The 13,627-nt window shown below is 51.8% G+C and overlaps 1 protein-coding gene across 1 annotated transcript in view; it reads left to right on the forward strand.

Moving 5' to 3' along the window:
• Nucleotides 1-4,622: 4,622 nt before the first annotated feature.
• The window catches only part of MTMR2 (myotubularin related protein 2), a gene marked incomplete at its 5' end in the record, with an annotated part of 10,306 nt that continues 1,301 nt past the window's right edge, over nt 4,623-13,627 (forward strand). Inside the window, 8 exons of the mRNA XM_010161428.1 lie at nt 4,623-4,772; nt 5,568-5,756; nt 7,281-7,466; nt 8,298-8,504; nt 10,195-10,287; nt 12,172-12,285; nt 12,335-12,349; nt 13,167-13,328. Coding sequence (XP_010159730.1) covers nt 4,623-4,772; nt 5,568-5,756; nt 7,281-7,466; nt 8,298-8,504; nt 10,195-10,287; nt 12,172-12,285; nt 12,335-12,349; nt 13,167-13,328 — 1,116 coding nt within the window. The remainder of the gene's footprint in view (nt 4,773-5,567; nt 5,757-7,280; nt 7,467-8,297; nt 8,505-10,194; nt 10,288-12,171; nt 12,286-12,334; nt 12,350-13,166; nt 13,329-13,627) is intronic.

Here is a 13,627-nt window from a genome sequence, read left to right on the forward strand (position 1 = left end):
TTTTTAATTTGACTTTGCCAACTAGCCCTTTCTCAGGATGGTTAAGAAAAACAGTTCATACAAACATAGGATAAAACTGAGGACTTTCTAGGACTGGAATTTTCCTTCTGCAAAAACACCAGAAAGTTAGCTCTTACAGGACCTTGCACTTGGCCTTGTTGAACTCCATGAGGCTGGCAGTGGTTGGCAGTGGCCCACCTCTCCAGCCTGTCCAGGTCCCTCTGGATGGCATCCCTTCCCTCCAGCGTGTCAGGATCCCTCCAGCATCCTACAGAGGACTGTTGGGTGTAACTTAGGGGAGTAAAATGAGAATTGAACCAACGTCTCATGGTATAACTGAGGTCCTGCTTGTGACAGGCTTGTCTCTGCTGCAGGATGGATCACAGCGCTGTGGTGCTAAGCAGACACAACCCAGGCTGAGTGCACAGCAGAGGGACCAGCTTGGCTCTGGCAGTCTGTGTCGGGTTAGGGATGCACCTGAGCTGATGTGCTCAGCCCCTTGGTACCTCATGGTTCAAACCCAGTGTGAGGGGCACGGCTGGTGTGCGACTCAGGACCCTGCCTGCCTTGCCCGCTGCAGCTCAGGCTGTACCTGTGTGGCTAAGCTCAGAATCTGTCTGCTGGATCCCCTAAGGAGATGTGACTGTGTGTAATTCCAGCAAGGAAATGTTTTTTCCTGTCAGTGAAAGATTTTGGTGTGCTTAAGTTTAAACTTTGCAAGGTGGTGGTTTCAGTGCCATGCTGGTTTTTCCCTGCAAATGAGGAAACTCCATCTTCTACAACATGCGTAGGTCAAGTGATAACTGAGCACAGGTCATTAAATGACTGTCCAGAGGGAAAGCAGGTCTGGTTTGTGTGTGGAGATGAGACAAAGGCTGCCTCTCTGTGGTTAGATGATACAGTTGTGAGGAGCGTTCCCAAGCACTGGGACACCTTCATTGCAAGTTCCAGGCGTAGCTTCAGTCTGGGCTGCCACCATCCTTCTTTTGAGTGAGTGTGTTTGAGCATCCTTAGCCATGCACGAAGACACTCTGCCAGTAGGTTGAAAGTATAAACAAGTAATTTACTGAAAAACATGCAAAAAAGGCAGCAGGGACTTTAGTAGCTACTCGGCTGAGCATGAATACTCACCACCTCAGAGAAGGCATCTGAAGAGACTTTCCTGGCCAGCCAGGCACTGGTGAGAGAAAGATCAGCATCTGCACCTCCCTCAGTTGGGTGGTTGCTGCCATCTACCACCAGTAATGTCAACACCAGCACACAAATGACTGCTGCTAGGATCACCGTTACTCCTTTTGGATGTTACGCCATTTCATGAAGTTGCTTTCCCTGTTGAAACCTTGAGCTACAGCGATCCCCATCTCAACAATCCTCTTCCTCTCTGCAGTTTTACACTTCTTGCCTTCCAGTAGGTTTTCTCGCAGCTCTTTGGCCGGGCTTCCGGTGTCTGTGGAGGCCTGAGCTGCGGCTGGGCCATGTCAGAGCGGGGCCCTGAAGAGGCGGTCGGGGAGGGCTGCAAGGCCAGCTCGCCCGCTGCCAAACCCCGGGCACAGTCGGAGGCTGGTGCAAGCCAAGGGTTGCCGGGAGGCAGTTTGGACAAGCGGCCCTGTTTGGGGTATCAAAGCGTTTAATAGTACGGCTGGGAGGCGTGCTGTGTTAGCTGGTCTCAGAACGGTCACGAGCACATTTCATTTCTGAGTGTAGGCCACGTTGCCTCCCTTCCTTTGCCCTCTGGCAGCAACCGAACACGTGGCTTCCCCTGGAATCGGGGTCTGCTGGCAGTGTGAGTTTACCTGGAGAAGACAGACCTTGTGCAGCAGTCAGGGCAGCCTGCTCGGGTCGCTGACGTGGGCACCCAGCAGCCCCTGGACCATCCCACCCGCTGTCAGCCTGGTCCTGTCTGCAGGCAGGTCCCGGAGTGGGTCTGGAGCCTGCAGAGCCTCCCTGAGATACATCTGTCACAGTTTGGGTTGGTTTGATAATGGGCTTTTGGGTGCTTACAGCTTTCCAGGGAGCAGTGAAATGCATCTTCTATGAGGAAATACCAATGTGCTTTGTATCACGTTTAGCTTTTCCTATTGATTCCAGCTGCAGAAAGTGCAGATCCGAAGGAGCCATGAACAAATGCACAAGCTGCAGTGCATCATGGCAAACGTCCTGGCGAAGATGCAAATTCAGCTCCTCCTCTAGCCTACTTTGCTTATTTCTGCTTGCTTCGAGTCCTTAGAGAACACCATGATCTGAACCCAGAGCCCTCTCTGGGCGGTGATGTGACTCAACGTCCCTACGCCAGGGGAAAGCAGACATTCCTTGTGATCCAAAGGAAATGTGAACGCTGACACGCAGCATCTTTGCTTTCTTTGAGGGACTGTTGTGGATTTTCCTGGTCTGGGCTGTTGCAAAGGAAAGATGTGGTTTGTCAGGGTGGCAGCTGAAAGACTTAGAGCTGTGGACGTGTCAGTTCTGGATCGAGCAGTGTGTGGTGAAGCCCTTCTGCCCAGCACTGAGGGTGGCTTGTAGTGCCAGTGACTGCTTGGTCCTCCTTGGTGAGCACTGGTGGAATCCCAGAGTGGTTTGGGTTGGAAGGGACCTTAAAGATCATCCAGTTCCAACCCCCTGCCATGGGCAGGGACACCTTCCCCTAGACCAGGTTGCTCAAAGCCTCATCCAGCCTGGCCTTGCACACTTCCAGGGATGGGGCATCCACAGCTTCTCTGGGCAACCTGTTCCAGTGCTTCACCACCCTCTCTGTGAAGAACTTCTTCCTGATATCTAATCTAAACCTCCCTGTTTTCAATTTGTACCTGTTACCCCTTGTCCTGTCACTACAGGCCCTTGTCAAAAGACCCCCCCACAGCGTTCCAACGTTGTAGAGTTGCAGGGTAGAACAAAAGGGAGCTTTTCTTCTATGTAACTGCTGTCAGCTCCCATTTTCCTTGCCAAGAGTGTGCCAACAGTGTAGTTTGAATCCAGATTTGGGGGAGGTAAAATCTCCAAGTGTTGCTGATGGACCCATTGCAGGGCAGCCGTGTACTTAGTAGCACAGGACTGAGAACAATTCAGTCCTTTGCCATTAGTTCACTTCCAGACAGGAACCAGTTTGATCACAGCCGATGGGCAGCTCAAGAGTCTTGCTGTTCCCCGTTTGACTGTGGAGCTGGTGGACCCAGGAGATGCCGTCCTTGGTCTGTACAGCAGGTAGACCTCTGACCATGTTTTACCCACCAGTAAGTCTCGACTGCGTATACACACTGTTTGATGTGTGTTTCTGCCATTTCTTTGGCTTTGGGTGGACCAAGAATAGCTTCCCTTTAGAGTTCTGGGTTTCTCCTGATCCTGGCAGCTCTGCTGATTCCTCGCAGTAACGTTTCCTTCCCAGGGAGGGCCCCGGGACCAGGGTGTGACCAGGATTCAGCAGAAGGTCTGTCCTCTCCTCGGATTCCTAACCGTGACCTGTTTGGACAGCGTGACTCACCGCTCTGACGGGGAACCGGCTGCAGCCTGTGTGGGTCACCCGGCATTACCACGACTCGTCTGACTTGTCTGAGTTGTGTCATTTATTTCCTGTGGGAGCCACACAGTGGGAATCCGCATGCCACCACCCTCCTTAAAATGAAGTGCTGTTTATCAGAACAGAAGCATGCATTGTTTTAAGAGCTGATGTTCCTCTAAACGAGACTCTGCGCTTAGCAGTCAGGTCGTGTTCAGCGTAGGAGATCTGTCTCCCCCACGGAGCCGTTTTGTGTCGGTGCTCAGCCCTGCTGCAGCGTGTTGCTGTTTAATTCTTTCCTTGCAGGCCCACAGCAGCAACCACACCGTTTTGACCCCTTAACTCCCAGCACCGGCCAAGCTAAGTCTGCAGGTTGTCAGGATCGTCCCCGTCGTGCTTCGGGTGTTCCCTGCAGGTTATCGCCTGGGAAGCTGTTGAGTTGCTTCCCTGTCAGGGCATGCTGAGCTCAGAGACGGGTGTGCGTGGATTCCCTGCTTCCCCAGGCCAGGCTGGTACAGCCAGAGGGCTTGGTCTGAGAGGAATGTGGGAGTTACACCTCACTGTCCAGGTCACAGACGGTCACGCAGCCAGAGACACACCGTGATTAGGTTTCTGGTGTTCTCAGGGGATCGCACAGTTGTGCCACAAACACTCGTCCCAAAACAGATTGACATTTTAGAGGTGTTTTACTGCCTGTTCTCCCTTCTGTCTTCCCTCCATCCTGTCTGGTAACTCTGCTTTCCAACCCCAGTTCCCACCCACCGCATTTGAGCTCAGTGCTGAGTGTTGGTCACCCATTTGGCCCTGCTCCTGGCTCTCTGGTAGGCACGGTGATGAGCCCAGGAGGCACGTGAAAGAGGCTCACAGGAGGGTCCCCCGTACTGCCACATCCGCAGCCTCCGCGGTTCCTTTGCCGTTGGTGAGCCTGCCTGCAGTCTCTGCTTTTCCCGTTCTTTAGCGACCTGAGCAAAATGCCTGCCTCTCTGGGAGTTACCGGGGTAGCGCGGTCCCAGGCTCCAGCCCTAAGTGTCCTTCACACACCAAAGTTGCCTTGAATTTCAGGTCTGGGGATTTGACGGTGCCAAGGTCTCGGAGCGACTCATTTGCTAACCTGCTGTTGTTTCCTCGTTAGGGAATTCCCAATGAAAGCTGGAGGTTGACCAAGATTAATGAGCGCTATGAGCTGTGTGATACGTACCCTGCCATTCTGGCCGTGCCTGTAAACATTCCTGATGAGGAATTAAAGAGAGTCGCATCTTTCAGATCAAGAGGACGCATACCAGTGAGTGTGACAAAAGAAGCTGCTTTGATGTGGTGTTGTTACATACCTTTGGGCCATAAATAATACCAGGATCAGGCTGAATGGATTCCAGGGAGCAAATAAATGGTCAGTGGGTAATAAAAGCGACAGCACCATGTTTGAGGAGTTAGAAAGCAACGTTATCTGCTGAAACTACTGTTGCGAGAGAGATGTAGACTAAACCAAAATGAGAAGATAAGATAACTTAGCACAACCCAGACCGACTCTCAGTTCAGTCCCTGGGAAACACGAAGCAGCCCTATTTGGTTGTTTACAATTGTCTGGCCTGCTCTGGCTTTCAGGATAGAGGAACACTTAGTGATACTCTTGATGAAAATGTTAATTACATGAAATGAAGACAAAACACGTCGTTATGATTATTATTTTAGCAGTAACAGAAAACATAGTGGTTTACTTCTCAGGCATATAAAAGACTAAATCTGTTCCCAAAGTGCTTAACTTTTACGTAGGGTAAGACATAGCCTCATGATTGCAGAGCAAGAAAACATGTTTGTGACTCACACGACAGAGAGAAAACAGTCTGTATTTAAAAGTCAGACTTAAAGCTCTCAGTCAGTTTGTTCAAACCTCGGGAATGCCACCAGAATGGAGAGGTAAGGACGGAGCAGTTATTTCTCACGATTTATTAGAATCCAGCCTTTTGGGACCAGCTAATAAATACGGGGCAGGATCCCAGAGCCAGCCTGTAGAGGTAAAACACGTCACTGGTTTAAGGGACGCGTTTATTCTTCCTTTCTTTCTCATTTGCTTCTGAAGGTATTGTCGTGGATTCACCCAGAAAGTCAAGCAACGATCACTCGCTGTAGCCAGCCGATGGTGGGAGTGGGTGGCAAACGAAGCAAGGAAGATGAGAAGTACCTTCAAGCCATCATGGACTCTAATGCTCAGTCCCATAAAATCTTCATATTTGATGCGAGGCCTAGCGTGAATGCTGTAGCCAATAAGGTCAGGTGCTGTTTCCTCTGTATAAAGCTGGGAATGTAATCATTTGGAGCACAGCTCCCACCACCTTTTCAAATTATTCCTGAGGATCACAAAGGGTTTTCCACCATGAAGCGAATAATATCAGAAGTGTGGCCAGCAGGTCGAGGGAGGGGATTCTGCCCCTCTACTCTGCTCTGGTGAGACCCCACCTGGAGAGCTGCGTCCAGCTGTGGAGCCCTCAATATCAGAAGGATATAGACTGGTTGGAGCGAGTCCAGAGGAGGCCACGAAGATGCTCAGAGGGCTGGAGTACCTCTGCTATGATGAAAGGCTGAGAGAGTTGGGCTTGTTCAGCCTGGAGAAGAGAAGGCTCCGGGGAGACCTTATAGCACCTTCCAGTACCTGAAGGGGCTACAGGGAAGCTGGGGGGGGGACTTTTTACAAGGGCCTGTAGTGACAGGACAAGGGGGAATGGGTTTAAATTGAAAGTGGGGAGGTTTAGATTAGATATCAGGCAGAAGTTCTTCATGGAGAGGGTGGTGAGGCACTGGACCAGGTTGCCCAGAGAAGCTGTGGATGCCCCCTCCCTGGAAGTGTTCAAGGTCAGACTGGATGAGGCTTTGAGCAACCTGGTCTAGTGGAAGGTGTCCCTGCCCATGGCAGGGGGGTTGGAACTAGATGATCTTTAAGGTCCCTTCCAACCCAAACCATTCTGTGATTCTATGATTGCTTCTCTAGACAGACTTACACCTGCCCCGGTGTAAGGTGTCGGCGTGACTAACGGTTCATTTGGATTAGTCTACAATGGGAAATGAGATGGAAGGGGCGGGTGGGAAACCGAAGTGCGCACTGAGGTCAAACTCCAGCACCCTGGATCTCGTGTATCACAGTTTCTCACTTGAAGGACTGCTTCCTCTGTCGGCACCGGGACCTGTCAACCCTCATGGGTGCAGAGGTTACTTGGCACTTCCGGAAATGGGGCATCATGCTCTTGAACTTCAGAATGCAAGCTGGAGATCTTTAATGTTTGGGAATGTTGCTGTGCCCTTCCTGCTGCTGAGTCTCATTCCATCACTCTTAAGACCTGTTTTAATGGTAAAACCGCCTTGTTGCACTAAAGCTGATTTTTTTTTTCCTTTGTTTTTGAAATCTGTCTTTCCCACTCCTTAGGAAAGGCAATTAGTGCGTGGGATATACTCCTCTATAATAGTATGGTAACTTTGTAAATGGCAGAACAGTGAATCTAATGAGCTAGCAGCTTGAATGGGGATAAATGATAATTACAGAGAAAAAGGCGGCTTGTAATGTGATATTCTTTGGTACAAATTACAGCATTCATTACTGCTGAAGGAAAGAGACCCAAAATGTGTGCGTCTGTGTGTTTGTTCCCAGTTGTTGCAAGATCAATCCGGTGATTTCTGCCTGTTGTAGATGGCACAATCACTGTGGTATTGTGGCAGCTGATACTTGCTCAGGACAAACAGTTGGGTTAAAATATAAAATATGGTTTTGTTTAACGATTTTTATGTGGATTTTGTGCTTCAGGCTAAAGGAGGGGGCTATGAGAGTGAGGATGCCTATCAGAATGCAGAACTGGTGTTCCTGGACATTCACAATATTCATGTTATGCGAGAATCGCTGAGGAAACTGAAAGAAATCGTGTATCCCAATATCGAAGAGACTCACTGGCTGTCTAATTTAGAGTCAACTCACTGGCTGGAGCATATCAAGGTATGCACGTCTGCGTCCACCGGATCGGCTGGGGAGTCTGTTCACTGGGAAGCGTATCCAGAGCTAACTCCAGCGCTGGATCTTCAGATCATGAGACGTGTAACGACCTGTAATTTAGTTTTGATTTAAATACAACTAAAAGCCCAGTTTCTTGGGATGGGCAATTTTGAGGAGATGGGAAAAGGGACAAGAGAGGAGGTTGAAATACTGAAAGATGTTGTTTTGGAAGTGAAGCGTGTTCCTCGGTAAAGTGTTAGTGCAGACCCCTGGCTGGAGTCCCGGAGTCCCAGGGTTCCTCAGCTCTTGACTCGGGCATCCTCGGCATCTGGTGTTACTGCCTGGTCCGACCCAGGAAATGTGGGGAGTTCACGTCCCATCAGCCTTTGGGAATCCACGCAGAATCTGAATGAATGGGGCAAAATGCTTCGGCTTCTACAAACGCTAGGTTTCAGAATCAGCTCCTTCTTTACTAAAACCGTGCAGCCTACGTTGCCTGCCCGCTCACGCAGGAAGGGGCAGCTGTTTCGTGTTGGTGTTCAGGCACAGAATGTTCCTGTGCTTAAATCCTGCTCTGTCCAAGGACCGAGCTTAGTGCAGGGGCTCCTCTAGTGCTGTGCCTGTGCTACAGTTCAGATGTGTTGTCATCTTGCTGGAACAAAAAAATGTGTCCACCAATTGCTGTCCTAGTTCCAAAGTAGTTGGAACTGATTTACCATTCTCCTTGAGCCAGTGGGAGCCCTTGGTTTGTCCTGTGTTGTCACTGGCCATTTTTCATTTGTAGTTTCTGTTCCAAGAGATTTTGTAATTGTTGCCTTATTCTCCTTGTCCCAGCTCATTCTGGCTGGAGCCCTTCGGATTGCTGACAAAGTGGAGTCGGGGAAGACGTCCGTGGTCGTGCACTGCAGCGATGGCTGGGACCGGACAGCCCAGCTCACCTCTCTCTCTCTGCTCATGTTGGATGGCTACTACCGAACCATCCGGGGCTTTGAAGTGCTAGTGGAGAAGGAGTGGCTGAGCTTCGGCCACAGATTTCAGCTGGTGAGTCCCCAGCCCTTGGAAGGCACTGAGCTGGAAGTTGTTCTCTGCTTTGAAGGATTTCAGAGGGGTTTCTCCTTTCCTGCTACTGTTTCCTACCTACAATTCCAGTCATGTCAGTCTCCCTGGAGACAGTTTTGGTTGGATAGGAGGAGCAGGTGGTATTAACTCTCAGGTGCCTGACTGATGTGTCGTGCTCCCATGCTCAGGCTTAAACTAAGGGTGTGCCTTGGATTCAGGGTAGGCGTTCCTGCTGGGAGTTGGCAGAGACCACCAGCGTGGTTTTGGTCCTCCTTTCACGTTCAGACCGTTTGCTGAGACTGCTTGGACATCGTCATCAAACAAATGCCTTGGTATTGAAGAGGCTGGGGAATTTGGTTATGACCTTCAGGCGCATTTTATTTTTGGGGAGGCTTTTAATAGTTTAGGTGAAAGATCATCAGTTTGAGACTGGATCAGGAGTAGCTCGTGGTTGTGTCCCTGGATTTGGCAGAGAGGCAGCTTGTGGAGCAAGTTTTGCACTGATGGGAACTGACAGCCTTTCAGTCTCTCAATTAGATATCAGGAAGAAGTTCTTCACAGAGAGGGTGGTGAGGCACTGGAACAGGTTGCCCAGAGAAGCTGTGGATGCCCCATCCCTGGAAGTGTTCAAGGCCAGGCTGGATGAGGCTTTGAGCAACCTGGTCTAGTGGAAGGTGTCCCTGCCCATGGCAGGGGGGTTGGAACTAGATGGTCTTCATGGTCCCTTCCAACCCAAACCATTCCATGATTCTGGGTTCCTATTGCTTGTAGCTGTTCTCTTGTCACTGAATTTTGGCTGGAACAAGGTCTGTTTGCAGCACATGCAGTGGTGGGTTGCATAGTCATGTGCTCCGAGGAAGGTGAGGAAACTGAGGCACGAAGCAACTGAGGTTCTGCTGCAGCAAAACTGTTATCTGGTGTTTGAACTCTGAGGATTTTACCTTCCCTGTCTATACAAAGGAGATAATGACACTGATTTCCTTTGGTGAGGGGGAACAGCACTGCAGAAGAGTTAGGGATCTCTGTTGCTTACATGTTCGTGTTCTTTGTGTGGTGCTTCTGGGTAATATATAGCCAGTAACTGCTGTACCTATGACTGTTATAACTCTACTAGTTGTAAGGAATCAGGCCTCACGTGTCTTGTCCGAGGCCACACAGCACGGTCAGGGTTGGAGGCCTACTTCTGGGGATACTTCCATCACCGCCTCTCCGGAGGTGGCCGGAGACGGGCTGGGTTGGTGTTTGTACAGCGCTTGGAAGCCGCGAGGTGTTGTGTGACGGGTATTGCCACGCGCCGTGCCTGTAGGTGGTGTTCGGAGCTAGCAGGCCGTACTGCTGAAGTAGCCAGGACGACAGCTGCAGCTGAAGCAAAAAGCATTCTCATTTCTTTTCCCTCTGAACTTGAGCTATTAACTGAAACCAGTGCCAGCACAGCATCTGGAGCCTCTGCTCAAACAACTCTTGTTTAATTTAGCATGGAAATATCCCCATAAAGAAATTTCACTTCAAAGACAAAGGGAGTAGCTGTCCTTCACTCCTGTGCCCACTGACACGGACAAAGGAAACACAGGAGTCGCTTGAACCTTCCTTAAGCTCTTGGTAGAGGCTGGAGTGACTGAGAGGAGACCCCAGAAGCCCCGTGCGACTCATTCTTTGTCCTGCTCTGTTTCAGAGGGTTGGCCATGGGGATAAGAACCACGCAGACGCGGATCGCTCTCCTGTCTTCCTCCAGTTCATCGACTGTGTCTGGCAAATGACAAGACAGGTAAATCGCTGGGTGGCACACGCGTCCGCAAAGCCACCGTCCCGGGACGGGGTGCAGTGTCTGGCCAGCAGAGTAATTTCCTGACCTGCACAGGCTTCCTTCCTTCCGGGGCTTCTGCTCTTTTTCTTGACTGTAGCAACAAGTTTTTGGGAGTCTGTTTAGCAAAGAGCCTGAACGCACAAGCGCACAGAAGGCCACGATGTCGGCTTGTGTCAGGTTAGTGGGTGCTGCTGACATACGTGCTATAATAAACGTGAGCCCGTGAGAAGCATTTTGTCCCCTGCAGCAGGGGCCAGCCACCTCACATTTATCACGGGCAGGAGCAGACACCCCAGCCATCCTCGCGAGCACCCTGTGCCTTCAGAAGCACAGCTGACTTGAGCTGCTGATGTAAATCTCCAGCGTGATGGGTGCGTACAGATCCCTCCTGCCTCTGCTCAAGCTGACCCCGTAAGCACACACGCAGGGAAGACAGGGGTTTTCTCCCTTTTAACAGCTTCTTACGGCAAACATACTGCTCCTGGCTCATGCTTGATGCACAGAGCCGGGAGCTGAGGTCCTCCCTTCAGACCAGGTGTGGCAGAGGCACAGAGGGATTCCCTGTGGCTGGGAGGGTTTTCCCCAGGTATGTGGGACTTGGAATATTTTTCGTGTTTGTTGTGATCTTTCTGCTGCGTTTTAAGCAAACGTCAGCTGTGGTCACGCAGTTCTTTGAAAAAATTAGGCTGGTCATGGACTGAAACAGGTGAAATGGGAAAGGATGCCACTATAGAATCACAGGATGGTTTAGATTAGAAGGGACCTTAAAGCATCCAGTTCCAACCCCCCTGCCATGGGCAGGGACACCTTCCACTAGACCAGGTTGCTCCACGCCTCATCCAGCCTGGCCTTGAACACTTCCAGGGATGGGGCATCCACAGCTTCTCTGGGCAACCTGTTCCAGTGCTTCACCACCCTCTCCGGGAAGAATTTCTTCCTGATATCTAATCTAAACCTCCCCACTTTCAATTTAAACCCATTACCCCCTGTCCTGTCACTACAGGCCCTTGTAAAAAGTCCCCCCCAGCTTTCCTGTAGGGAGTATAGGAAGCTGTACCATATCCAAGCAGAGAAAGAGCGAGGCTTTGCCATCACCAAAAGTCGCTTTCATCATGCTGCCCTTGGATTGTTCCCAGAAGTAGGCACCCTGACCTGTAGCCAGTGACCAGGACATTGCAGCCTGGGAAGAGCAGAGTGGTTGGTGAGGGAGGCCTCCCGCTCCCTCCTCCATCCCCCCAGCATGTCTCCGCCGTTCACCGTGTGTATCCTGACTGACCCTCTGCAGAGCTTCAGTTCTCCCTGTCCTGGGTCGGGTTGTTTCGGCGCGGAACACCACAGCAAGCACGGCGGCTGCCTGTCCTCCTGTTCCTCCCGCTGACCTGTGCTGCCTGATGTCCCTGCTCTTCCCGCAGAAAGCACGGTGTTGCGCACACCCGTTACTTCCATTTGGCCCTGGGAAGTTTCCATTTCTTGTTACGCAGCTTCACGTGCGCTTCAGCCCTTTGCTTGCAGCCTCGTTGCGTGGCCTGTCGTTAGGGACAGGCAGAGCCCAGCAAGCTTCCCCTCGAAGCAGCGCCGAGCGCGTACAAACGCGGCAGTCAGGCCCTTCGGACCTCTGGCTTTTGCTCAAAATTCCTCTCTGCACATGTCAAGAAGCTTTCCGAGAGAGAAATTCTTGCTCCTGGAAGGAGAAAATATGATCCTGCGTATCTAGCCAGGCAGGGAACAGGGTGAATTCCTGTTTTCGAGAGAAGCCAAGTCCTTACCAAGCCCTCAAAACGGGAGAAAGCTTATTTGCGATTCCTGTTCTAAAATCCCAGCCTAACTTTCTGGTTCTGTCTGAAGTTTCCTACAGCCTTTGAGTTCAACGAGTACTTCCTGATCACCATCCTGGATCACCTCTACAGCTGCTTGTTTGGGACGTTCCTGTGCAGCAGCGAGCAGCAGAGAGGGAAGGAGGTGAGGGGGCGTCCCCCAGGGCGAGGGCAGGGTGCTGTGGGGCCTTCAGGGGCTGCTGGAGAAGGTGCTTCAGCACTCCAGGACTGTGGCAGGTGCAGGTCAGTCACACCGAGCCCTCCTCCCGACGGCTGGGACACGGAGCCAAGTGCCATCTGTTGGAGGCTTTACAGCGCGGAGCAACACCCTGTCCCTCTGGATGCTCCCACTGCTTTCCGCATGGCCTCCAGCTGCTGGCTGGCGGCTGAATAGTTCCTGGTGCACCCCGAGCAGTTGGAAGTGCAGTTTTTCTTCCGACTCCTGTTTAATGTCACTTTCTCCGTGGCAACTGGTACCTTTTTCCCCTCCTTGTGCCCTGCAGCGGTGCCGTTAGGTTGATGTTACCTAGGCGGTCCGTCATTCTGCACGCACAGGTTACTCTGTTCCTGCTGTGCTGGCGTTTTTCTGGGAGAGGATGGGTCTGTGGCTGCTGGGAAGGACATGTCCCTAGGTCCTGTGGCCGGGCCGAGGTTGGCTTGAGCAGGACGCCGCTCCAGCCAGCCCCCCAGAGCGCTTCAGAGGTGAAGGCGAAGCAGAGGACGGAGGGTTCGCTCCGGTGTCCCCTGGCTGCGCCAGCGGCCACTCCTGGTGGCAGCTGGGTGGGGAAGAGGGGACGTTCCCGTGCCAGGGGGTGTGTGGGCCTGCCTGCACCCATCTGCTTCCGTGACAGTAACCGCAGCAGAACAGAGGGGCTTTGGGGTGGTTTAAGCTACGGAAGGCACCAGCTCTGCGTAGGGCCAGGCCTGTGTGTACGCTCTTAGACACGCGTGGTAGATAAATGCTGGGATCCGTGTGGGAAATAAAGCCTCCTCCTCCCCCTTCCCGTGCAGAGCCTGCCAAAAAAGACTGTGTCGCTTTGGTCTTACGTCAACAGCCAACTGGAGGACTTCACTAACCCTTTGTACGTGAGCTACAACAACCACGTCCTGTATCCCGTGGCCAGCATGCGCCACCTCGAGCTGTGGGTCGGCTACTACATCCGCTGGAACCCCAGGATGAAACCACAGGTACATCTCCCGCTCCCTCCCAAGGATCCTGCTTTTATTTCCCTCCCTGCTAGCACCAGTGCTGTCATTTTGGAGCTCGAGACCTTTGAAGCACCAAGGTAATCACAGAATCACAGAATGGTTTGGGTTGGAAGGGACCTTAAAGACCACCTAGTTCCAACCCCTCTGCCATGGGCAGGGACACCTTCCACTAGACCAGGTTGCTCAAAGCCTCATCCAGCCTGGCCTTGAACACTTCCAGGGATGGGGCATCCACAGCTTCTCTGGGCAACCTGTTCCAGTGCCTCACCACCCTCTCC

The sequence above is a fragment of the Eurypyga helias genome, unplaced genomic scaffold (genome assembly GCF_000690775.1).
Source record: "Eurypyga helias isolate BGI_N326 unplaced genomic scaffold, ASM69077v1 scaffold3821, whole genome shotgun sequence".
Lineage (NCBI taxonomy): Eukaryota > Metazoa > Chordata > Aves > Eurypygiformes > Eurypygidae > Eurypyga > Eurypyga helias.